Source organism: Leopardus geoffroyi, chromosome D1, assembly GCF_018350155.1.
Source record: "Leopardus geoffroyi isolate Oge1 chromosome D1, O.geoffroyi_Oge1_pat1.0, whole genome shotgun sequence".
Lineage (NCBI taxonomy): Eukaryota > Metazoa > Chordata > Mammalia > Carnivora > Felidae > Leopardus > Leopardus geoffroyi.
The window spans coordinates 49,021,578-49,049,158 of NC_059329.1; the positions used below are offsets into that span (position 1 = coordinate 49,021,578).

Here is a 27,581-nt window from a genome sequence, read left to right on the forward strand (position 1 = left end):
ACTCTTGATCTCAGGATAGCTATAAATTTCCCTCTTAAGTACTGCTTTAGTGGCAACCCATAAATTTTCATATCTTGTCTCTTTATTCTCATTCATTTAAAACTATTTTCTGGGGCATCTCAGTGGCTCAGTCAGTTAAGCGTCTACTCCTTATTTCAGCTCAGGTCATGATGGTTCATGAGATCAAACCCTGCTTCAGGCTCTGCACTGTCTCCTCAGAGCCTGCATGGGATCTCTCCCTCCTCTCTCTCTGCCCCTCCCCTATACTCTGTCTCTCTCTCTCTCTATATATATATATATATATCTCCCTAAATAAATGAAAATTAAAAATATAAAAATAAAAATATTTTCTAGTTCCCTTGTAATTTCTTTCTTGACCTATTGGCTAGTTAGAAGAGTACTGTTGTTCTGTTTTCTTTTGTTTTTAATTTTCACATGTTTGGGGATTTCCTAAATTTCTTTTTGTTATTAATTTCTACTGTCTTTCCATTGTTATACATTCATTAAAGCTGATGCTTCCAAAGACTCCCTAACAATATGGGAAGTTGCTTCTGTCCTCATTAAAATAATTGACTCCCATTTAGTGAGCTTTACTGTCAGGCACTATGATAAGAGCATATCACATTATCGCATTTAAATACTCAGAACTGAGACCCATAGATTAAATAGCATTGCTAAGGTCATACAGCTAAATTTCAAAACACTTTCCCATAAGACTTTACTATATGTTACCGTAGTTAATAAAAACAAATCAATTTAAAATTCTGTAGACCATATCATACAACTAAACTTAAGCAGAATAATTTCTTCAAAAACAAAGAAACAATAATGTTAAAAGTGATTTGTTTCTCATAATGAGATGACAAGTAACTTTTTCTCTCTATTTCCTTTTAAGTTTTTCTAAAGGAGACATACTTAATTTGTTGGTAGAAAAAGTATTTTTAACAAACTAGCTTATTAGTTAGGAAAAGGAATAAAACTTAATTAGGGGGAAAAGTTAGAAGAAAAATCAAATGGTAAATTTTATTGAAGGTATTAATACTACCAAAATCCTTTAAAATTTCTATTTATTCAATTATGGACCATAGAGCTAAAAATGTAATACTATGCAAAAATGCAAACATATGAATAGCTGAGCCACCACATTTTTATTACTAGTAATAAACAGCAAATAAAAGTAAATCAGATTATAGAGCATAGAATTATGTGATGAAATTCATGAGAAAAACAAATTCTAAGAGATAATAACTGCAGAGAAATGCAAAAAATTCAAATATCATTCATTTGACTATGGCCTTATCCTTCCATTATTTCTCCCTCCCCCCCTTTTTCCAGATATTTGTTGTTCCTCCTGCTCCTACTCCTCCTTCTCCTCCCTCTCTTTTTTTTGCCAGAAGTTTCTCCCCATATTACCAATAGGAGTCATCACTCAAAACTTTGGTTCATACATTCATTTGATGAATATTTATTGGGTACCTACTATGAGCTAGATCCTGGAGATACAGAAACAAAAATGATATGGTATGTGTTCTAAGATCAGAGTGGCATTCACTGTGACCAGTTATTCATGAGAAGGGTAAAGGGGAAAGTGTCCCCATAACTACAACCTGGGTCAAGAGATAGTTGATATATCTCTATATATTTAAGAGAGTAGCCTAGGTTAAAAATATATTTTGGGTAAGTGTCATGGTTTTGGTTCTAACCATGATAAAGATAGATGGATAAAGACATAGTTCATACTTCCACAACCACTGACTCAAATTCTATCATCATAGTTTGCCTGTTCTGGAACTTCTTATCAATGAAGTCATACATAAGTACTCTTTTGTGTCTGCCTTCTATCACTCAGCATAATGCTTTTGAGATTCATCGATGTTGTTGCTTTTTATTGGTGAAGTAGTTCAATCTTCTTTATTGTTTTGTAGCAATAACAATATATTGTGTGTATGAGTATACCACAGTTTATGACTTCCCCTGTTGGTGGATATTAGGGTTGTTTCTTGTTTGGGGTCAATATAAATATTCTTGTACATGCCTTTTGTGGACATATGTTTTTCTCTTGAGTAAATATCTATGGGTGAATTTCTGAATCATAGGTTAGCTATATGACTAACTTTATAAGAAACTGCCGAACTATTTTCCAAAGTGACTATACCATTTTACATTCCCACCAACAATTTTTAAGAGAGTTCTACTTGCTTCACATCCTTACCAACACTTAATATGGTTAGTCTTTTTAATATTATCCACTCTAGTGGGTATGAGATGGTATCTTGCTTTGGCTTTAATTTGCTTTGCTCTGATGACTAAGGATGTTTTTCATATGTTTTTGACCAGTTGTATACCTTATGTTAAGTATCCTATCAAGTCTTTTGCCCATTTTCTATTGGATGTTTTTTTCTTTTTATTGTTCAGTTGTAGGAGTTTTTAAATATTCAGAATAAAAATCCTTTGTTGGGTATATGTATTGTAAATATTTTTTCCCCATTTGTGGATTGTCTTTTCACTTCCTTAATGACCTCTTTTGAATAGCAGAAGGTGTTAACTATGATGAAATCTAATTTATCATTTTTTTGTTATCATTTGTGCTTTTATGTTATATCCAAGGGATTTTTGCCTATCTCAAATTACAAATATGTTCTATATTTTCTTCTAAAAATTTTATAATTTAAGATTTTAGAATTGGGTCTGCAATTCATCTCTAGAGAATTTTTGTGTGTGGCATAAGTTATGAATCAAAGTTCATTATTCCATATAAATACATGGGAAGAATATAATTATGAACCTCTTGTACCTATTACTCACCTTCAACAATTAACAAACCATGAACAGTCTTGTTTTATATATTCTCATGTATATTTGTAAAATTACAATCATTTTAGTTATTGTTATGATCCAGAATTTAATCCAGAGCCACACTTCGTTAATATCCTTTAATCTAGAATGGTTCCTTAGCTCTACATGTTTTTCAAGATATTAGCATTTTAAGAGGATGTCTCTTAATTTTAATTTTTTGGATTATTTCTTCATGGTTAGTTCCCTCTAATGCATTACTGGCAGGAATGCTACATCAGTGATATTGCATACATCTCAGTGCTTTCCATCAGGAGGCACATGGTGTCAGGCTATCTCACTTTTTGGTGATGCTAAGTTTGATCACTTGGTTAAGGTGATATCTGCCAGATAACTCTACTAGAAAGGCACCTTTACTCACCTCTTTCATAATTAAATACCTGTGAGGAGATAAATATCATGTTCCTCAAAAAATTTTCAATTAATAGTCAACCGTGGATGATTCTTGCCTGAATCAATTATTACAGTAGCTGAAAAATGATGATTTTCTGACTTTACCATTCCTTCTATAGCTGTCATTCTATTCTATTATAACAAAGAACTTTCTCTTCCTTCTCATTTTGGATTAGTTAATTTAGATATTTTTGGTAATTTGCCTGGACTCATGAATTTCTTTTTTAATTCAATGTGTAGTACTCCATTACTGTTACTATTCATTTTAATATTCAAATTGTCTAGATTTCACTGGTGTGATCCTTTTAAACTGACTTAGGTGTCCTTTTGACATGGCATCATTAGTTTTAGGTTTTGTAAACTTTGTATTGATTTTGTGTTTATGTTTAGTACTTCTTACTTTCTAGTCCAACAAAGTGTTTCAGACTCACCTTATACTTTCCCTGCTGATGGAATAAACCATTTCTTCAAAAAAAAATTAGTTCCTTTTTTGGGGAAACAAAAACTTCCTTATTTAGGAATCAAAATCTGAGGACCAAGTGTGCTTTTTGCTCCTAGAGTATCATTACATCTAGGCTCCTTAAGTGGACAAAGAGAGGAAATAAAGTTTTTTGGAAAATCATAAGTTCATATTGGATGCCTTTAATTACTATTCACCATCATATGATTCTTCCTCTCCTTCCTCCATCCTAGAGTTGTAGCTCACTCTTAATTCTATCTTTAGAATATATTATGAGGGTACTCACAATATTATGGTTCTCTCATATTTTCTGAAGCAAATGCAGTGTGTCAAATCATTTCAACTGTAAATATGGCATGACCACAATGCCATTATCACACATAAAATTTACCAATTACTGAATTAACAAATATCCTGTCTTTTTTCAGGTCTCAAATTGATTCATAAATACAATAATTGCTTTTTTGTTGTTTTGTTGTGTTTTGTTTTGTTTTAAAATGTGTTTGTTTAAGCCAGAATGAAATCTATTGTAGTTGATCCATCCTAAGTCTCTTCTGATTTATAGGTTTTCCTTCCATTATTTTTTGTTTTCTTTCAATTTTTGTGTTTAAGAAACCAGGCCATTTGTTTTATAGAATTTGTTCCAGATTTTCCTGATAGCGTAATCTATCACGTTTCTCTGTCTCTTTATTTCTATAAACTGGTAGTTGGATGAAAGGTTGAATTATATTCAGATTCACTGGGGAGAGAAGGGTTTTGTTTTGGTTTCTTTTCTTCTGAGAATAGAGGTTTACAAAACTACTCTGTAGCAGTATTTTGTTCTCCCTTCAGGAAGCATATATCATCTGGTTGTCTTTTATTTACATGTGTGATGTTACCAGCTATTGATGTTCAATGCCTAGATCCATTAATTCATTAGGATTGAAAATGGAACCCTTTTTGAATTGGACAATATTATAGACACACATATGTATGCGTACATCCATATAGACACATTTCTGGGAACAGCTGTATCTAAAGCCAACTCTTGGCTTTCCTTTAACAGCCTATTTGTTTCATTCTTACTCATTCTTGAGCCTCTTTTGTTATATACAGTTCTCGTTTCTGTACAAAACCAGGATATATATGTAATACAAAATGATGGCCCAAATTTATAGTAACAGTTTTCCAAAGGGAATACAATTATCTTAGAGGAGGGAAGACAAGAATGAATTAAGAGGAAAGAAGCATTTATAAAAGATAAGGAGGCCACAAAAAGTGTGTATCTGGGTTCCGTATAAATTTAAATCTAAATTCTTCCTGGGGAACATTCATATCACAAAGGCAATATTTTAGAGCTAGGAAACATTTGAGATTTGAAAAATTAGAACAGGAAGATGAGAAGAGAAACTGAAACATGCCCCTAGTTTTAAAGTTTTCTGGATGAAAAGAATAAAAAATATATCGATTCACTCATGTGTCTGTAAGAACATGGGATTCAAGTGGAAGAAGGAGCAATTTGAGTTTTTTGGGTTTTTTTTTTTCCTTTCTTTCTTTCAGCAATGCCATTACAACTTAGGGTCATGCTGGGCAGTTTCATACCACTTGACCTAACAACTTAGAGATATTTAAGTGACAGTGATAATATGCTGACTCCTTGTATGGCTGCTCTAATGTCTGTCACAACATGAAAGGTATTCATTTAACAGAGGAAGAGCAGAATCAGATAAACAAGGCATGTGTATCAGATTGATTGCAAGGGTTGGGGGAGTGTGTTTTCCTCTCATTCAATTCAAGATAAGAAATATTCACTCCAAATAAAATTTCAAACATGCTGTGTTTGTTTCCTCCCATTCCATGATGTAGGGGTTGGGGAGAGGTTCCTTTTTTCTAAAGGCTTTATTGAGATATAATTCACATAGTATACAATTCACCCACTTAAAGTGTACAATTCAATGTTTTTTAGTAGATTCATAGGGTTATGCAACCATCACCACAATCTAATTTTAGAACATTGCATCTCCCCTAAAACTAACACCATATACATCAGCTTTCACTACCCACTCTCTGTATACCCCATCCCCAACCCTAACCAACCACTAATCTACTTTGTCTCTATAGATTTGCCTGTTATGGACAATCAACTTTTAATTGCCATTCATAGCTTGTCCCACTGAAATTCTTTTTTTATTTCATTTTTTTACATTATCATAAGAACGAGAACAATAGCGTAGAGTCCTCCAAAACATGAATGGGTATCCAAAAAAAAAAAAAACTGTAACAGAATAACCCACGAAACTATCGTTGGATCCAATAGCACCTGATGGCTTAAACACATAACTGCCAAGCAGTGAACCTGTAGGAATGATGACAAATTATAGTATTATGAGAGTCAAATGGTAATAATTTTAAATATCAATTTGAAACAGGCTTGAGTTACAGAAGGTTTTCTGGCTCATAAGAACAGCAATTTTGGAAATCAGTAATATTTGCAAATTCAAATCCTGACTTTACCTCTCATTGACTATGCAACTCTGGACAAGTAACAGAAGATTTGCAAACTTCATTTTCCTCCTCTGCAACATGAGAATAATGATGATACCAACCTCATGAAGTTAGTGTGGAGATTAGCACATGCAGAGCTTTTAGAACAACCCTGGAGCATAATAAGTGCTCCATAAATTGTAGTTGTTGTTGTATCACTTTTGTTCATAAGAACTCAATACTTCACAGGTCAAATTCTAAAATGGAATTCTTAGATATGCCAACTTGCCACTTTACACATGTGATTGGTATTTTCAAAGTCTCTGTTCAAAGAAGTTTCCTGCCATGAAAGCATTAGATCGAGATTTAAGATACTGCAATGTAGAGAAAAAAATAGCATTGACCAACTATGATATACAGAGATGCAAACCAGCCTTCAGCTGCTTTAGAGCCATGTGTTCTATAAATAGTAAAAGTGCTAATTTATTATTCTCACTTAACAATCATGTAACAGAATTTCCTTTTTTAAGTTAAAAAAAATTAACAGAAACAAAAGTTTATATAATGGTATTATACATGTCTAATAAAAAATAAAGACAAGTGTTAGAGCATTATAAACCACATATATAACCTCTTAGATTTGAAATGTTTAACTAAGACCCTAAATGTGTGACTTTTAAGTTTATGAGTGTGAATGCAAATTGTGATTTGGTTTTGTGTCCGTAAATGTAAGTCGGTTTAACCACCGATGACTCTATTACCTTCTCTTTAATTCTAACACAAAATGACTGTGGGTAATAAGACTAATGCATTAGATAATTTAATTTTGAGGAATTATTATGTTTTTTCTGTTCTTTTAAGATGTGGTGCTAAATATTATTATATCCCGATCAGGTGACTCATGATATACAACATTTTCATACTTGGGAAATGTTAACACATTACAGTCCTTGCTTTGAAAAGAGAAAAGAATTAATCACAGACAACACATTTTCATTTTCTTTGACCCCATGAGACAAGCTAAATGATGTGGTTTGCATGTGGCCCCATTTTGGCCCTCAAACGCCTCCACACTGTCCATCTGTGTCTACATTTTAGCCCCAGGCTTTACTTCTTTGGGCATTGTTTCGTATTTGCATGAAAGTCTGTAAAATATTTTTTTTTTGCATGACAAGCCATCCATGATGTTGAAGTTAAATGTCTAACATATCTTGCAATATCACATGTCATTAATTCTTACATAATTTTTTTCTTTTATTTTCAGTTACTGAAGTTTAAATATGCTTGAAATGTAAAAGTGGCATGAAACTGGAGTGATGCAAGAATGTTTAATGTTCCTTTAAGGACTTGCCATTTTTTAGCTGGGAAAATCTGGGGGGAGTTCCCAGCCTTGTCTTCGGACACAAATCCTTTGGACACAAATTATGGCAAAACTATATGGAACCTAAGTGCTGTCAGCAGAGTAATAAATTCTGAAGCAATACTTCTTTCTATCCTGAGAATGTATTTCTAATACTTGACATAATAAGTATAAAATATGTTCCCTAATTTCAAAAATTCTTAAGTATTTGATTTATTGCTTTTCCTTAAAGCTTTCTTAATGGAACATAAAATTAAGCTCCACTGATTTTGGTGAAGTTCCCAGCACCCAAAAAAGTAACAAGTTCCTGAATGACAGCACCAAAATTTTAGCACTTTAATGTTTCCTAAGTAAACATGACTACCAAAATGGATATTTGAGAGTGCATTAGTATACAAAGAAGATGAGTTATTTACACTATTTAGTCAAGCTTCAGATCAGTAGGGCATGCAACTAATTCCCACCAATGGGCCAAAATACATACATCCAAACACGTACTTTTTCTTCCAAGTAGTCACCCTGTTGTCCCTACATTTATTACTACCAGCTGCCATTGATAAAACTATTTTAGAATACCCCTTGCCAGATTACCTTCGTAGTCTTTGGCGCATTCCTTTTAATACCTACATGGTAACAAGTCTCACTCTTTGGAGAGTGACTCACAAAGCCAGTCAAATAAGGATGATAATCAAGCTGGTGAAACATTTTTTTTTAATGATATGTGAACGTGAAATTACAAAGACCTGCATCACCTACAGCTTGTAAAAATGACGGTGAACACATGTCCCAAAGAAGAACCCCACAATGCTTCTACATAACAGCAAGAGTGGGAATGAATGAAATTTTCTTAAAGAGTTTTCTAGGCAAGCAAATGAATAACTTCAAATTTATTTTATTATGTATGTCTGTATTACTTTTAATTCAGCCTCATTTTACATTTTTAAGAAGGGTCCTTCTTAAAGTATTTTTTATCATGTCAGAATGTAGATGAATGACCATGATTTCTCCCTCGCCTGAGTGAATATCAAGTTACTATTTTCCAATATCGGATTTTAGTTGACAGTGTCCTAACTGTCACCAACTAGCTCTGTGATATCAGCAAGGGACTCAGCTTTGCTGTTGCCTCTAGCCCCCGTCTACAAAATGAGGGCGTGGGGCTCATATGTCTTTAAAATCTCTTTTGAAAGAATAATTATCATATATCTATGTGTAACACTATATTTGTCATATATCATAAATCCACACACTTGTCTGTGTGTTTTCAATTAAGTCCAAGCTGAAGTAACTCAAATGCAACTTATTAGAAATGATGTCCAGGCACTGATGTGTCTAGTATCTCTAAGAAAGTCTTTTCTCCCTGATAGTAATGATGACGATAAAGATCTCATTTGTATAGCACTTTCGTTTCTCCCGCATTACTTAAGTCTCACATCCTAAGAGCTGCTATCACTATCCTCATTATACAGATGAAGAAGATTTTGAGGTCTAGAGAGATTCAGTTACCCATCTAAGGTGATGGACTAGCCCATTGCAGAGCCAGGACAGAGGCTCCTGGTCTTCTGCTTCCAATTTAAGGCTCTTTTCCTCCATCATCATTTACCTGCAACCAGTCTTTTCATTAGGAGGCAGTTTTTCCAAAGTGTCATCATTCAGAATTTACACTCCTTGAAAATAAAATCTACTGTTAGGGAACCTCTGACACCTCTTTAAACTATCCCCTTGCGTCACTACAGCTCTCTCTGCTTTTACAAACTAGTTGTTTTGTCAGCATGAGTGTGACAACAATTAGACGTCCCCTGTTTTTGCCCCATGCCTTTTCTCCTTCACAGTCATTCAATGACAAGCGTAAAAAGAGCTTCATCTTTTCACGAAAATTCCCATTCTACAAGAACAAGGAGCAGAGTGAGCAGGAAACCAGTGATCCTGAACGTAAGTAGATTCTCGAAGAGAATGTCACATGCAACACAAGAGAAAAATATTCTTCACGGGCAACACGCATGATGTAGGTTCCCCCCACGCCACACGCCTAGGCAAACAAACACGGCAGGCAGGCAGGTCAGGGCTTACTACTGTGACCAGTGTTTGGCTGCAGTCTGGATCCTTCCCTTGATGTGGCTCTTCTTTGCAGAATGCATGGGAGAGGGACTTCAGGAAGCTTGGACTTTGCTTCCAACCAGAATTTTTCTGTGACCAGGGCTGGGTTTGTCTCTTCTATCATACAGCTCTTGAGGGCTTGAGACGAATTCTTTTCTGAACAGAAATACCAGATTCCATTGCCACATGTATGTTTTGGAATTCTAGCTCATTGGGAGTGATTAAATTCTCTCTACTGATTGCTAGCATCATGTTTACACTCTTCCTCCCAGCCAGTGTTAAACACTTACTGAGCAGCGGGCTTGTCCTGGTGGATACTAAATCTAAGAATTTGTTTTGAAACTTGGAGTGGACCATTGCTCTAAGTGGCACATTTCTGTGGCAACATGAACAGTGGGCAAAAATGGCTTTTGGCGAATCTTCCTCTTTTTTATAACAGTCTTCTGATTTTTTTTTTAACTAACAATCTTTTGAGTTGCTTTACAAATCTTTGAGTCTCAGCCCGGGGAGTTTGGGGTGAAAGTCGTTTCAAAAGAAGAGAGAGTGGGATCCAGATTGCTTAGGCAACATGGTCTGTCATGGTAGTATCCATTTCAACTCCACTGACTTCTTCCTTCCTCTTCCGTGGCTGTTCTTCCTCTCTCATTGCTCTCTCTGGGGACTTCCATGCAGGACATCCCCGGATTAGGTGACGACGGTTATGGAACAAAGACTCTGAGTAAGTTCCCAGGAATGGTCACTGTAACTTTTCTTTTCTTTTCCTTTCCTTTTGAGTTTGGCTTTTGTTCCTTTTCTTGAGGGCCTTTCACTCCTAGCATGCACAAGATACGAGTTTTATGTTACCTAGCTGTGAATGCTCCTCCAGAGTAATTTCAACCGTTTTGTTCTGCATGTCAGCATTGAAAAGCAAAGTGTGTCAGGCACTGTAACTTCTGTTGCAGTTCACACCTTCCCTTTCTGACCGTGTGATGTGGCCAACATGGTCCTGATGCCAACATGGCATCCCTTGCTCTACCGCCTAACACCTCCCAGAGAGCAAGAAGCCATGTTGAAAGAAAGGGCGAGCTAAATGTTTAGAACAAGAAAGCAGAAATGTACTTTATGTCCTTTCTTCTGCCTTTTTACCCAGAAATATTTAATGACCTTGCCAACTTCCATAATTGGGGTGTACTTTGCTATTAGTAAAAGAGCTATTTTATTGTCAAAAGGAACATGCATTCTCATAAAATAAACATTAAGCTATTTGATCTTCCATGGGTAATTCTTTGTTATTAACTACGGTTGATTTTTTTCCCCGACTTGCAGTGATCCTGCTTGGCACGTTTGTATGATAAAATTTTAGATATGTATTAATATGTTTTTCTATCAGTCATTTATTAGCTGTATTACATCATCAGGTCTTCATTCTATAGTATAGAGTGCAAAATAAAGTATATTAAACCTTTAAATTTTCTAGTTATTAATGCCTTAGTCTGTGTCTCATTGCACTGAGCAGTAAAAAATAATAATCCTGTGTTAATCTACTATGCTATAATTTTTCTCTCTGTAATACTAACACCATTGTATAGGCACCAATGAAATAAGAACAGTATTGTGTCTTTTGCAGCTGTATCACATGTTCATTTTTTTGGTTGATTTCGTTTTGTTTTAATTTAACAGCTATGGGCAATATTCTTAGAAGCTGTTCATTTCATTTGTATTAAACAAAATAGCATTGAGCTGGACTTTGTTTTCAAGAGCTGTTTCTATAACCCTGTGTAATGATATGCTTCATCCTTCAGATTGTTAATTTGGACTCTTTTTTTAGATATATATGTAGAAAACAAAATCTGATCAAGAGTAACTACTGATCTTTTTGAAAGATGAAAACTTTATCTTTGAGTCTCTATATGGAGTATGTCATAAAATTTTTCTTGAATTAGTGGCTAAAGTTCAGGTATTGATTTCAACATTACCTGGACAGCATCAAGTACCACCAGTTTCTAGATTTTCAACTGGGGTCAGTGGGGGGAGGAGAAACATTTTGATATATTGTTAATAAATGAACATCACTAAAAAGTAGCTGTTATTAGAATGTCAAAAATTTGAGTGATGACCTTTTAAATCCAGAATGTGCAAATGTTTGTTTACTTTTTAAAAATTGAACAGATTTCACTAAATTTATTTGCCAGTTAATGCTATTATTAGCCATAATTTGCACTTTAGCTTGAACATATTTTCAATTTCTCTTTACATACAAAGTGGAAAAATTCTGTTATACAATATCTTGATAATAAGAGAGATTGGCTAAGCAAAACACTGAATAGTGTAGCTTCATTCTTAGTTAAAGTAAAAAAAAAAAAAAGACTAAAAACCCTGTCATCCCCAATTCAAGGTACTTGAGATAATCATGTACATGAAGATACACCATTGTTGGGTGTGTACCTTGACTTTTTTCAATAACAGAAAACAAATTCACATTTCTTTCCCTGGTGCCCCGTTGCACTTGTAAAATGTGTGCCTAAATTAGCAGTGTAGTCCTGGTCATACGTGCACCAACACAAAGAGAAATAATTCATGTGATTTTGTGATTTTAACTCATGTTTTGGTTTTCCTTGGTTTCATTCTCTAAAACTAATCCTTCTAGGATGTATTAATTAACTTAATTTTGAGAATCCTTTCACAATATATACACATATCCCATTATCACATTGTATACTTTAAGTGTATTACAATTTATTTGTCAATTACACCTCAATAAAGCTACAAAAAAAAATCCATTCAATTCGTGAGAACGTACAAATACGTTTTAAAGCACTTTTTTACTGTTAGAGAATAATGTTATATATTCTTTTCCTTTTTGAAAAAATGTACAACAGTTGCCACTTTTTAAAAGCCTGAGTTTATTGCTGATGAGCATCAGAAGTCAGTCACGTATTCCTCATTTAATTAACCTGATATACAAAGAACTTGATAAGTTAATGAATTTATCTTCTATAACTTAATACAGAGTGCAAATAAAATGATTTGGGGACATAAAGTCTCTAAATATGGCACATATATCCCTGTTACATCAGCTAAACTGTGTTTTCATGAAAAAAAAAAATTTGACATATCACTGTACAAGCAAGTTATTTAACATGAACTAAAAACATATTTCATGCCAGGACCTGTGTTTGGTATCAGACCATTTATCCCCTGCCTGTTTCATTCCTCCAGAACCTAATAGCTATCCAAGCAAGAATCTTAAAAATAAAATCAAGAAGATATTAAGCTGATTCATAAATCATTTTTCAGTGACTCATTTCTTCCTCCAAGATTTTCTCCTCACTCACTGAAGCAGGAAGAGTCTTCAATAGTCCCTTTTCATCCTGAGAATTAGTTTAGGAAGCATCTATGTAGAAATAAATTTCAAGGGATCAATTGGCAATGTGAAATGCAATATTCCAGCAAAATACCTAAAGGCTAAAATAGAGAAACAAAAAGCTTGTAAGAAAACAATGTCTACACACCAGAAGCTTCTGAACTTAGAGTCAGGAAACGGTCCAGCTGAGACACATTGACCTTTGTAACATGAAACTGGAAAATCAGTCCCGTATGAATGGGGTTAAAGTATTTATAAAAAGAAAAGTGCTTAGATGGACATTATACATTTTTTGTGATTAAAGGTGCTTTCCTGTTTACTAAAAAGAAGCCCCAGCAATCAAGTAGCAGCTTCCTGTAAAATGGAGATAAAGTTTTCATCTTTTGTATCTTACGGAGTTTTCTTAATGCCGTCTCTTCTGCAGCCTTTCCCTTGCCTTCTGCTTACACTTGTAGTAGCCATGCATGAATGTATTCCTTCGCGTTCTGGCTGCTCTCCAATGCTTGGTATTTCTTTAATTTGCTGTGCTGTTCTTGCAGAACATGTTTCTTCTAATGCCAGCGATAGCGAAAGTAGCTACCGTAAGTTATTGCTTTGGTTTGTGGTTCTTTCCTTTGCAATTGCTCCATTGCCTGTGGTGGTCACTTCAGATTTTTGCTGTTATTGTGTTCCAAATGCTGCCCTTTATCATCCTCATCCAAAGCAAATGGCTTGAAATGAAATCGTCGTTTGATGTGGAAAGATACAAAAGACACTAGGGCCATCTGTGGACTCTTTTGTGATCTGTGCAGGCAGTAGCAGTCTTGCTAGTAAACAATTCCAGCCTCTGTTGGCTGCGGCCTGCTGATGCACTTCTCCCAGAGAAGATGGGGGGAAAGTTCAACCTGGTGGACTTTGACATTCTGCCCCCTAACATAATTAAAACTCCCTGCAGGAGGGATGAAAAGTTTGATTTCCCTTCTCATTTTGCCTTTACTTTCTGTTCCTGACTCCCCTTTGCGAGAGAAAGCTTGAGAAATTACAGTGTTCCTTTTAAATTGAGTGTGAACTTTTATATCTCTTCTCTCCTTGATTAATATTTTAAGGTAGATACTGTGATATATCTAACTTTATTTTTTTTGATGGTTGGGAAGTGATGAAAAAGTTTCATCCTCTAATGTTGAAGGAACTCACTTTTTTTTTTTTTAAGTTAACAAATCTTGGATCAGAAAGCTTAACTTTCTGAAAAGGTAGGTGATAAAAATTATCTCTGGTCTTTTTTGGGTCACCTCAAGCCATTTGCTTAGTGTATAAAAATTTTCACCAAACACCAAGCAATCCCTGTGATGCATTCTTGTGGTTTCTTACCACCTCTTACTGGTTTTTGGTGACCAACGTAGGTACATATTACTACTGGGATCCTCACAACTTCTATAATATTTATTTGCCCTCCTTCATAAAATGGGTTTACTCAAAAGCAGTTACTGAGGATATTAGAAAACTACAGGCCCAATACAAACGACCCACAGCTACCAAGACAGAAATTGGTTGGGTTTTTTTCCCCTTTGAATCGTGTATTAATTAAAATTAAAACACTCTTTATTTTTTTCCTTCCATTACAGCATGGTTACGTTATAAAACCATGCCTTTTTTTGTGGTGGAGTGCCCACTGGTATTCTTGGAATGTGACAGATTAAATGCGGATTTTGAGAAAGACTTCATAGAATCAGATTGGTAACAAATAGAAAAAAGCACGAAAGAAGAAAAGTGCCAGATGGAGGGAGGGACCAGAGGAGGAAGATGAAATGAAAACAGATACCTTTGATCAATCAGATAATATTAGAACCACCTAATTTTCTTCCACAACAGAATGGCAAGTCTTATTGGTGAAAGGTATCAAAGGGTTCTTGTTCTCAACATGAGCCTTAATGTTTTTCCCTTCTTCCCACTCTTAAAATTTTATGATTTTCCCAAATTGGCAAAACACTTGCCTCCCCCTTCTCTTCATTGAATTTTAAAACAAAGAGAAACCAGGCCAAGAAAAAGTGACCAAAAATTGCCTTCCTGACACATGAGGTACCCTCAATTTAGTATAAGGAAAAATATAACTTGTGTGTAGGGTTTCACAGGACCAATGGCCCTAGTTTCTCTGATAATCAGTTCTAAGTGTTGTGCTTCCGTCCTGCAGACGCAGGTATAGAAAGGGGAAACATCATACCTTCTCCTTTCAATTCTCTTTACAGAAAGTAGATATAAGAACTATGCTTTTCTTTGTAAATCCTTCTTAGAGTATTTTAGAGGCCCCTGTTTTCTCTTTCAGGGGTAGGAATATTCTTCCCAGAATAATTAAGTTAGAAAAATTGGCCCAATGCTTTCAGCTGCTTAAGTTTTTGGTGGTGATGCTCTAAGATGACGTCAATAAGTCTTCATTATCAAATAGTAGGTGCACATAAATATTTACTGGGTGAATAAAATAAGCACTTGCAGCAGCTTGAATTATCTATGAGAAGAGAGAATTGGAGCTGGACTCTATGACATTAGGAGAGCAAATGTAGAGTCCAATAATCTATATTGGCCTGGGTCTCATCTGAGGTTACAGTTCAGCCACTCAGATTGCTTTCTTCACAAATGAATAAAAGTAAAAACAGCCTTTGTTGTAGCTCAGAGGAAAAATTTCCATCTTTCCCCAGGATGGAAATATGAGGAATTATGGAGGATTATTCATTTATTCAGTCAACATCTACCATGCCATGCTCTCTTCACAGGCACCATGAGTGCCAGTATGAATCTCAACCAACTCTAGAACTCAGCACTCAACAACAAAATACACAAAGTGCAGCAGTTTCTAGGGTAAAAGTCTTGCTGAAGAACAGGAGAGACTTCAGAGATGATTTCAAAGAAAGTGACCTTTGAGCTGAGTTTTGGAAAGATGAGGTGCTTGCCAGCTAGACAAGTTGAGGAAGAAATTTCCAGGTAGGGCAGTGGCGGGAAAGAAGGCATGGAGACTTGCAACATGCCATGGTTGGAACAGACATTGTTTTCAGAAAATTGCCATTTTGAAATCAAAATAACTGCATTTTTCTATTGAATTCCTGGGTTTTGCTGTAATTATGACTAACTTTTATGTTTATGAACAGTAGTATAAACAAATACTATAAAGACCCTCGTTCACTGTTGTCCAGGTATTATTTTTTTACTCTTAGAACCATTCTGTGTCCACTCTGGGACACAGTGGCTTTAAAAAATGGTCAGTGGTCAAAACAAAGTCCCAGACCAGGATGTCTCAGAGCCCCAGAGGTACCATTCACACTGCATCCGGGACTCATATGTTGTGACAACCTTAAGTGAAGCCGCATGTATTTCCTGAGATATACACACATGCACACACACTTACACAAACCTCAATTTCTAATAAACAGCTCAGACATTTCCTGCACCATCTCAAGCATTATAAAAAAAGAATTTTTCAAAGCCCAACTGTACTAGCACTAGCTATAATGCAGTTAATTACAGCATACCTTGTGTAATTCTGCAAAATACCCCCTCAAAACTCTCTTAATTAAGGACTAATTCCAGATTTCTCTCTGTCAACAGAGTAGTACAGTGAAGGCTTGTATCTGTGGTGGTTTTTGTATCTTAGCTTTCAAACGTCCTCATATTAGGATGCAATAAAGACCATCCATGTAGGCATAATGAAGACTGCATGTCTCTACAGCTGAGACCTGCCTTCCCCAAAGCTCATAAAGTTCTTTATGTCATCACTGGTAGAGGGGAACTGATGATTATCTTTCTATTCTATTGGTGTTCATCAGTTAAGTAGGATTTTCAAAATGATCTGAATGTAACTGAGTGCTGATATGAGGAGACCCAAAACTTTTCCACTGGAATCCATCAAAAAAAGCCCATATTCTTCTCCTTTCTCCACTCTGCTCAAGAATTGCCCTTATAAATCCTCTAGTTGTTTGGACTTTGTAAAGCAATTTTTCATTATATATTTTCTTACTTGATTTCTGCAATAAAACAGTGAGATATGTCTTATATTAACATTCCATTTTACAGATGAGGAAGCTAAAGCTTCAAGAGGCTGCATAATATAGTGGCATTATAAAACCTGCAAGAGATTTTACTTCTGAATTCCATACATTGTCACTCTGCCATATAGTTTGTAATCCAAGCCTCTTTATGTTTTATACAGTACATTTCAACTATTCCATACCGACTCCTGAATTAATACAAGCAGAAACATTTATGTAGCATTAACTGTGCATTAAGCCTGGCTTTCTGTGTACATTAACTGATTTAATCTTCTGAACTCCTATGGAGACACTGAACCACCAAATCACTATGTGACCTTGAAGAAATCACCCATCATCTTTGAACCTCAGTTCTCTCTTATATAAATTGAGTAGCCTGAGTTACAACAGAGATGGCAGGCAGATTTTAACCAAGATCCCAATGCTGACCCATGGGTAACAGCCACCAGAAGAATTGTAATGAAAAGTACTGAGGCCAAGTTGAAGCCCAGCAGTAATGGGGGCAAAGATCAATCTGTGATGCTTATCAAGGGCACGAAATGGGGGAGTGACAGCGTGTGCTCCATACTTGCCATCTATGAATCACATGAGCTCCAAACCCTTTCTTAGCACTGATGTTCCATACCTCTAAGAACCTAATTTATTTTTAATAATCATCAAATGCAGGTGCTACACACTAAATTTAGAACATTAAGTGTACTGCCCCTGGTCTTCCCTTCCCTCCTCTCTCTTTTCTAGTTTCTAAAAACTCCTAACAAACACCAACTTGCTTTTCTAGATCATGAGGACATCTGAAGGTCTTACTCTGAGTCCCTCTAGTTGTGACTTGCTTCCAGTTTAAACACAAAGGTCTCACGGAGACTGTTAACAGAGGCCTCTGCTGACTCCCTGACAGTTGCAGCTCTCTGCACTCAGCACTGTGCTGCTCTCCCACTTTCAGCCATGCACTTGCCAAAACAAGACCACGTAATAGTTTGTACCTTTTTGTTAGCTGTTATTTCTAAGTGCCAACTCCTCCTGAGAAAAAAATAGAAAAACTACTAAGAATGACTATTGTACAGAGACGACACACAGCAGCATTAACAAAAAAACTGTATGGCCTCCCAGTAACTCTGACCTGGGTTCAGCTCCTAAGTTTGCCACCCATTCTTTGTTCATTGGTAAGGCGTCCCTTTTATCCCCATCCCAACAGAAAATTCTACATCCCTTTGAGTAGTCAAAAAAGGTGTGGTTTTAAATCTTGACTCCACTACTTAATAACTGAGGAAACAAGCCCCATTAACATCTCCAAGCCTCAGCTTCTTCATCTGTAAAATGGGGTTCATTAGAACACCGACCTCAACAGAAATGGCTGTGAAAAATAGAAAACAATGGGTGTGAAAGCCCTTTATGGCCATACAGATGTGAATTGTCTTTCCTTTTTTACTGTGACTCTTTTCCCCCCTTCTCCTAGTCTCCTTCACATTCCCTGTAGACCTTTTCGTTCCCACACATGAAAGTAAAAATTGGCTTGAGGTGCTGTAATCACAGCTATTATGTAATCCCATCCATGACAGCTTCCCTGCAGGCTTCCTAACATAGTACTTGATTGGTACAGGGTCTTTGGAAGTGGGATGGACCCTGACAAAAGGATGCTACCACCAGTCTTCCTGCTGTGAACAAGAACCAATGCATTTTGTAAGTTAGAAAGTAAACCAGAAAGCAGTGGATAAACAAAAGAACTACACAACTCTCGAACAAAGTTAATCAAAGCTGTGTTGCTTTGTCCTAGTTTTCTGAATCACAAATTAAACATCCTGACACCAAATATCTTATTTAAGGTTTGCCTTTAGACTGTCCCATCAGAATGATCTGTAAGGACATTGGAAAAAATTCCTATGGGAACATGACGTGTTATATTTATTTCGAGAAAACCACACTTCCCAAAATGAAAGCATCCAGACAGAAACATAAAGTAAAACCTATCTTTGGCCTCATTACTCATCCCATTTCCTACCACTAAAATCAGAATGCAAATTCATTGACATTTTTTTCTATGATGAACACTGGGACACCATTGGCAAATGAAACCCAGTCCTTGCCTTTATGGAGTTCCTTGTCTAGTAGAGAGGCTAAGTATCTCCTGGTGTTTAAAATCTTTGTTGCCCAGTGATCAGGATTCTCCTCTCACATATTAATCGTTCCATAAAGATTTCCCCGTAAAGTTACAGTCTAACACTGCAGTACTAGTCTGCCATGTTGCTAGCCCCAAAGCTATACTTTGTCCCCAACCATTTTAACAGTTACCTTCTGAATTCCTATGACCTCTACCTGTCTCAGGCTTTAGACAACTGAAGTCAATCACTTTCATTATTTTTTGGCCTAGACTGTGTAAATTTCGGCTGTTTAGTTTATAAAAGGGAATCATATTGTACTGAATAAAAAATAATAATTGTGACTCTGACTCCTCACATACTAAACCTGTGACCAGGTGTGGAAAAGTCCCTGATCATCCCTGGAGCAGCCATGAGTAGATGTCACTGAGAAGGAACATCAAGGCTCATTCTCCATGTCATGAGGAAGTAGCTTAGTCTAGCAGTGCCATTCTCAGGGTAAACTTGCTTGAAGGTGAAAAGAGATATGACTCTGGCCTGGTGCCATTTCTCACACTTGAAAAAGGAAGATACTCTCAACCCCTTCCTCATCCCAGCTACCTAGTCTCCAGGGAAGACGTCTATGCTTCACAGCTTTATCCATATATTGCCTAATACCTCCTAAATTAGTTGTCATCAAAACTGTTTGTAAATATTAATTCCTTTTATGAAATTAACTCACTTTTCCTGATTCTGTAGTTATTGAAGGAGGAGCACATGATATTGACAGATGGAATGTATATCTAGGGGGTTGAGAAGAGAAAGCAATGAGATGCATGGCCCTTTGGTCTCAGGAAAAAATACCTCCTAAAACACTCCTCTACAGAACAGCATACAGGAAGTCCTTTCCAATAGCTCTGAACTATTTCTGTATCAAAAGGCTATCAGTACTGGGCCTAATGAGGAGAAAAGAGTAGACCCTTCTGGGTTCACAGCTGAATCAGGCTAATCTCATGCCCAGTTCATCAACTGGGTGAAACACGTTTGAAAAAATAATAGCCTAAAACCAATTAACTTTCCATAGTTATTTGTTGACTTGAGGCTCACTGTGAATCAGAAGGCCTGTAGTAAATGTCATTGGAGGGGCTGACACTTTTATTACGTTGTCTTCCTTAGTTCTCTTTCCAAAGTTTTAAGGCTGGATTTAGCAGTGATTCTAATCAGTGATTTAGAGGCCTCCTCAATTTTTTATCTCCTTGAACTGATCCAGCATTTTCTTAATGAATTACCATTACAGTAAAATCTTCCGTGTCCCATGGTATATGCTGATGAAGTTTTTGCAACATAAATGAACCAAGCAGACACTTGCTTTTGAACAATGTGCTTTTTTGGGAAATTAAATAGAAGATGAAATATCAGGTCCAGGAATTCTGATAATGTGGAAACAAACTATTGGATGGACCTCTCCTAGAACTGAATGGTTTCATTATAAGTATAAGTAATAGGGACTCCACTTCTCAGCATCAGAAAGAAGGCAGTCTCATAGGTCACTGCCCTGCTGAACTGTAGGTAGTTAGCCTCCAGTCATTGCTTAGAGTTATGACCATCAATAACCTGATACTATAATAGTGCTAAAGAGTTTTATGAGGATGATGAAGGGATTTGGGGGGATGGCTCAAGGAGAGAGAGCAAGGAAAATGACCCCTGAACTGTGTCTATTTCCTGTGTTTCAGAGCAGGGCTTGTAGCTGTGGGGTGTGGTATATGACTGGTTGTTAGTTCACTGTAATTTTCCTTTCTTCTCTTCTCAGGAGGGCAAGAAGACTTCATTCTTTCTTATGAGCCTGTCACAAGGCAGGAAAGTAAGTTTCCCAGCATGCTCTGGTTCCTGATTTCCAGGCCACATCAGGTGACATCATTATAGCAGCCAAAGAGTGAAGGACTAAGGATGATAAACTCTGCCTAATGCTCCACTGTCCCCAGACTAGTCTCTGCTCTCTCATTGGCTCTATCATCAAATAAACAACTTCCCTGCTAAGCATGGGCAGTGACAGCTCCCACGAGGATGGAGCTACCTTCCAGATGAGTGGTCCTAAGTGGAAGGAGGCCATTGAATCACTGAAAAGCCCCACCTAAAGGACAAATGGATAAAATCCTGGGAGACTGATGTCCACTTAGAATTGAGAAAGGCTTTCTAGCAGACCTGTCCTAAGATACAAGCCATCTTCTGGGCTGCTCCAGAAGCCTGTATTTCTTTTTCTGGGAGGCTAATGGCTATTGACAAGCATATTGCTGAGAAGATTCAAGCATCGAGGAGGAGTTGTACCAAATGGACTTTAGAGTTCTTTCTAACGTCATGATACAAAGGAATTAGGAAAACCCCAGAAGAGAATAGAGAGCATTTGGAGCTGAGGAAAAGAAATTATAAAAACATAAGGTGTCATTATACTAACAATTGCTTCTTAAAGTCATTATCTAAACAATGGCCAAACAGCTGTTTTGGAATCTTTTTTCACCCATTCAATTGACTAAATTCAGTAGTTGTTTTGACATTGTAAGGCAAAACCTGAGAGTAAGCAAAACTCTTCCAGATGTTTCTTTTCATTGACAGACACTGCAGTTGCTTTTCCCTATTGGTAAATTCCAGAAAGTAGGCACAGCCAATATACTGAATGTTGAACATCAATTTCTCATGCAGGGCTGTATGGGCAATTCGTCCAATGAAGTAACGCCCTCACCAGTTCTGTTTGGCATTTTTGCCTTAGCACTCACCCATGCAGAACAGTTTTGCAGTCATGTCCAAGTCTTCCTCCTCATTTGCCTCTTCCCTTTCCTCTTTGCAGTAAACTATACCCGGCCAGTGATTATCCTGGGTCCCATGAAGGATCGGATCAATGATGACTTGATATCTGAATTCCCTGATAAATTTGGCTCCTGTGTGCCTCGTAAGTATCATTTCTCATCTTGCTAGAAGAAAAGCTCGACTCCTTTTGAGACGATAAGGTATAATTCTGTTCCTCTGATGGTCTCTCCACTGATACAATACTGTCAGTTACCTATTATCTGAGCATCTTTTTTTAATCTGAGCACCTTACTTAATTTTCTCTGCTTAACACTTTTCATCAGCGCTGCCATATATTGTTCTCTATTTAGTGAGCATAATATGTTCTCCAAACTGACTGTGGTCTCCTAGGAGGCAAGATAAATACTTTCTTTATAACTCCCATAGCATTTAAAATAGCATAAGATTATTGATAGTCATCAGTGTGTTCTTATAAATTGATTGAAATGCCATGGAAGCATCTTTTCCCATAGAATAAGAGAGATCAGAAACAAAGCCATATATTAAAATCATCTCAGGATGACTTAGGGCCATGTGTCAATCCCAAAACATGTGTGATAACAGTCTAAGGTATTGAGCGGATGAAGACCAGAAGGTGTATAAAACCTTAATCTATGCTGCAGGCCATTGTGGACTTTAATCTGCTTTCTCGTCCTATGGACAATCATCACGTCTTCTGGTCCCTCTGTTTTTAGCCCTCTAAGGATCCATCTGCTCTACCTCCTCCCATGCACCACACCTTCCCATTCACCCACTACTGCCACTGTGTCACATAGATATGTGTAGAGGCCTTCTGTGTGTGTGTGTGTGTGTGTGTGTGTGTAAACAGAACCTCCCCCCACCAGGTAATTTCAATTTATTAGATAATTGAGCTCTTAAATCTGATTCCAACAAATATTTTTTTCTCATTCCACATTTTTAAGCTTTTTGTATGCTTTGAAGTGTCTCTAACACCTCAGCACTGCAGATGTCACCCAGAATACCTAACAATAGCAGGAGTTGCATGTGTGTGAGTTCACAGAGGGGAGCTAGGGTGATTGCTGTATGTCAAGAAACTATTCCAGCAAGGACTCTGGGAAAGGATCCTGCCACAGTGAATATCTTGAGAAGGTGTCCAGACATAAACGATCCAGACAAACCCTACTCCATTCATAGCAGCCTCCAGTGTGTTTCCCCACTTTGGAAAGAAAAAAACCCAGATGGTCCTTAAACACCATTCCTACTTTTCCCTCTACCTTGTGCTCTTTCTCTTGTTTTAATAGCACTATTTTACGATAACTAATGTGTGTTCATTGTACAAAACTTGGAAAATGCCAAGAAGAAAGTTAAACAAGAAAATAAAAAATATACAGAATTTCACATAGGATCCAGAGATAACATCATTGTTAATATTTTCATAGATTTTTACCTAGTCCTTCTTTCTATGCACACATTTTCTCCTCTGATTGGGTACATTTTGGATGTATACAATTTTTTTTGGCTTAAAAGTATTTTTAAAGTATTTGAAATTTCATATAAATATTTTAAATTATTATATCATAATTAATCATTCCTCATTTTTGAGTATTTGGGGATGTCTCTACTTTTCTCTAGTTGTAACTATGTTATAATTATTATTTGTAATTTATAAATTAATATAATGAATATCTATATGAATAAATCTATATCTGAATCTTTGATAATTTTTAAGATAGATTCCTAGGAAGAGAGTACCTGAATCAAAGATTGGAAATATTTTAACAACTTTTATTTATACTGATAAATTGTTTTCCCTTCTCTTCTTACCAAGAAGTTTAACCACCTCTAACCATGGTTAGAGTTGATGACTTTTAGTCTTACCTTAAGTGTGATGATCTCATTTTACATCTTTTTAAACCCCAAATGTGTTTTTACTGTATATCCATTTTTTTCTCCCTACTGGTTATATGACACACTTTCTTGTTTTTGTTGTTGTTGTTGTTGTTTTGCGTGTCCCATAATCTTTAATTGTGTATTGGACATTGTGACACTACATTACTGACAGTCCAGATTTGGTTATCTTTCTTTATAGAATATTGTTTTTGTTCTGGCTGATAATAATTTACTGGCAAATCAGCTTCTTCAGTTATGACTTGGTTACACACTTTGTGAAGGTAGGTTTAGAATAAATCTAGAGTATCCTTCTAAATTTTGGCCTTTTCAGGTACTCAACCAAATGCCCAGTTCTGAGTGAACTCTGGTGTCTCCTAGCACTATATAAGCCCTAGACCTCCCTCTTGGAAATGGAGGTGGAATGAATATAGACTTCCCCTCGTGGGTTTCTCCTCTCTCAAGATCACAGCCTTGTGTTGCCTGTTGTCTGATGCCTGGCAATGGCTGTTCCATATACTTTGTCTAATTTTGTAGTTCCTTACAGTGAGAGGCTAACTGGTACCTGTTACTATGTCATATTACATATTTTTGTATATCTGTGTTGGAGGTATGGTAAAGAAAATAACTGTAAAGGACATTTATGAATATAAATTACCTTAATTTTATTATTTTTGTTTCATATAGATACTACGAGGCCAAAGCGGGACTATGAGGTGGATGGCAGAGACTATCACTTTGTCATTTCCAGAGAACAAATGGAGAAAGATATCCAAGAGCACAAGTTTATAGAAGCTGGCCAGTACAATGACAATTTATATGGAACTAGTGTGCAGTCTGTGAGATTTGTAGCAGAAAGGGTATGTTCACCAATCATCTTATACCTCCCCTAAAGAAGGTTCCCAGGTGGCAAACTGCATGGTTTGGTCATTACTCTTTCCTGATTGCAGGTGTAAATTTTGATTAAATATTCCTTTTAAGACCTCTAAGCAGAGAATCACTTTAGATCAAGGTCATTAATCTTTGTTCTAATCTCTGTAAAGTATGCTGACTGACTTGTGGGGAGGAAGGTGTTATAAACCTAAAGGCAATTAACAGCTTGAAGTTTATGGAAATTCACTTTGTCCTTGACTCACTCATCTTTGGCCCCCGTAAACAGCTTTGAATTTATTAAGGAAGCTTTGTTACTCTTGGTTGTTTAGATCAGGAACCTCACTTCTTTTTGTTAGCAGGAGTTACATTTTATCTCCCTGAAAACTTGACACTCTCTTGGTGGAGGAGTAGGTAGATGAAGAGGGCTAGGGACTAGCCTACTGTTGGCAGAAATTTCAATTTAGGGGGGTTTGAATACTGCAATTCCCTTCTTGCTGGTAATATCGAAGGCTTAGAAAAGAAGAGAATGTTCAAGAGAGAACAGGATAGGAAGGCACTTGAATGTGGCTTTAAGATCTGCCTATAGATAGAGAGGGGTGTCGTCTGGGTGGCTCAGTCAATTAAGCATCCAACTCAACTTCAGCTCAGGTCATTATCTCATGGTTCGTGAGTTTGCGCCCCACTTTGGGTTCTGTGCTAGGTGTGGAGCCTGCTTAAGATTCTCTGTCCCTCTGCCCCTCCCCCATCTCTCCTCCTTCTCTCCTACTTAGCAAAAGCTCTCTTTCTCTATCAAAAAAAAAAAAAAAAAAAAAAAAAAAAAAAAAAAGATCTGCCTATAGAGTGTTCCTAATCTGTCAACACAGAGGATTTATTTTATGAGAGAAAAGAAAAGAGTTAAGAACCAATACATTTGTTATACAATTCATACTTGTTGGGTTGATTTGATTTGATTTGACACAACTTTTTGATGTACTGATAAAAAATTAAAGAAGAAATTTTAATGTCTATCTGAGAATACAGGAAGAAAGCTGTGTCTCTTCCTCTCTCTCAAAAATTAGGTTCTATGAGCTTCATCATATTGTTTCTAACCATTTTCCTGATTATTACATCTGTTCTCCCCTTTGAAACGTAGATATAACCTTTGTTAACTTGAAAAGTTCTGGCCAGTGAATAATCAAACAGCATTTAGACATCTTGTATAGCTGCTGTATTTCACAAATAGCAAACTTGCAATTATTTAAGTGATATAGGGTTGAACCATCTTAGTATGTTTCTCCTAGAAGAGCTCAAGTATTCATTGGGGTCTCTTTGTTTTCACGTGGGTAATACACGTGAAACTCTTATACACAGTTTTTAATCCCCCGTTATTGATTTAGGACTGTTCCTATCTGCACAATATGTTTTTTCTCTTCTTTTGTAAAGTTCTTCTGGCCTCAGCATAATGAGGCCATTTCTCCCCGGGAGTTAGAATATCATATTTGGCAAATATATCTACTTTTCCAGAAATACTTTATAAAGCAAGCAACTCCTTGCTCTGAGAACTCATTGCAGTGGAAGCCAAGTTAAATGAGGTGTGCTATATGTAATAGGGTTTTCATTTAACAAACAAGAAATTTATATGCACAGTGCATACACTCTCTCTCAGCACTTAAGATAAAATAGTTAAGGTAACTCTTTAGGTGTCTGTCCTTGGCTATACAAGATTGAGCATATCCAGGGCAGGACACATAAAATCGCTCAACAAATGTTTATGGAATTGTTCCAAATTCACGTGATTATCATTCTTTTAGATTCAACATTGGTCAGGGTAAAGCAATGAGGTATCTATTGATTCCAACCAACAATTCTGTCAGTGCTTCAAGACTTGGGTTTGATGTCTTCTAGCACTAAGATTTTGGCAAGTTACATATTATTTCTAAGCCTTAGTCTTACCTTCTGTAAAAATGTGGCTGATAATACCTATCTCATAGATTTGGGAATTTCTTGTTGATAGTTGTCTTCAGAGACGGATTATGACAGCTCCATGAGCGTGGACCCAGTCACATTACATAATGCCACATATCTTCTTTGTGTGAAACATCAGATATTTATTTCAGAAAATTAAGCTAACTGAGATAACACATGTAAAATCTCTATCCCAGTGGCAGGCGCTTAGTAAAGGAATCATAAATAGGAGTTATCAAAAGTATTCGATGATGACCCTGTATGTCAACTTTCATTTATGCTTTGCAATGACCTTTTTTCAACCTTTAGGAATTCAGTATCCCTTACCTTCCTCTAAGACACACTTACTTTTTTTTGTTTGTTTGTTTGTTTTGGTTGGATTATGATCATTCTTTCTGGATTAACTCCATATTTTTCTTCTCTTTCTACCAGGGCAAACACTGTATACTTGATGTGTCAGGAAATGCTATCAAGCGGTTACAAGTTGCCCAGCTCTATCCCATTGCCATCTTCATTAAGCCCAAATCTCTGGAACCTCTCATGTAAGTGGAGTGCACAGGAGGCTGTCACCCAGCTGCCTGTTCCACATAACACAGCAAATTGCTAACAGCTCTTTGTCACAAATGCTTATAAGTCAGAAGTTCCATTGTTGATTTTTTAAAGCATTTCCTTTTTAAAAAATACATTAAAATGTTTTTGGACCTCTAGAGACATAACGTCAGTAATTCCCTACCATGTCTTTCCTAATGCTTCTTGATTTTTATTTTCATTTCACAAGTTGTTTTGTGTGTGTGTGAGTGTGTGTGTGTGTGTGTGTGTGTGTGTGTGTGTGATTTTTTTTTCTTTGGCTTGTTTTGTTTTGTTGTTTTAAAGGTATGTTGGTTTGGTTGGGTTTGATTTGGTTCGGTTTGGTTTTCAAATGCGAGGAAGCGATCATCTTTGCTTGTCTCTTTCTTCTGAAAGCAGTTCCATTAGTAAATCTTTTTAAATGTGTGGGTTTTTCTAGAGGGAACAGGCAGTATTT

General features: G+C 36.4%; 1 protein-coding gene across 29 annotated transcripts in view; it reads left to right on the top strand.

The window, feature by feature from the left end:
- Nucleotides 1-27,581, top strand: part of DLG2 (discs large MAGUK scaffold protein 2) — a 2,060,218-nt gene that overhangs the window by 2,020,382 nt on the left and 12,255 nt on the right. For 13 of the 29 annotated variants that reach the window (XM_045483773.1, XM_045483779.1, XM_045483780.1 and 10 more), the window contains 6 exons: nucleotides 9,359-9,458; nucleotides 13,506-13,547; nucleotides 20,862-20,912; nucleotides 21,894-21,995; nucleotides 24,428-24,600; nucleotides 26,990-27,099. In XM_045483773.1, the coding sequence (XP_045339729.1) occupies nucleotides 9,359-9,458; nucleotides 13,506-13,547; nucleotides 20,862-20,912; nucleotides 21,894-21,995; nucleotides 24,428-24,600; nucleotides 26,990-27,099 (578 nt within the window). Of the gene's footprint in view, nucleotides 1-9,358; nucleotides 9,459-10,295; nucleotides 10,342-10,928; nucleotides 10,970-13,505; nucleotides 13,548-20,861; nucleotides 20,913-21,893; nucleotides 21,996-24,427; nucleotides 24,601-26,989; nucleotides 27,100-27,581 lie in introns of those variants that run through there. The other 16 variants (XM_045483778.1, XM_045483783.1, XM_045483789.1 and 13 more) reach the window with 4 other exon arrangements.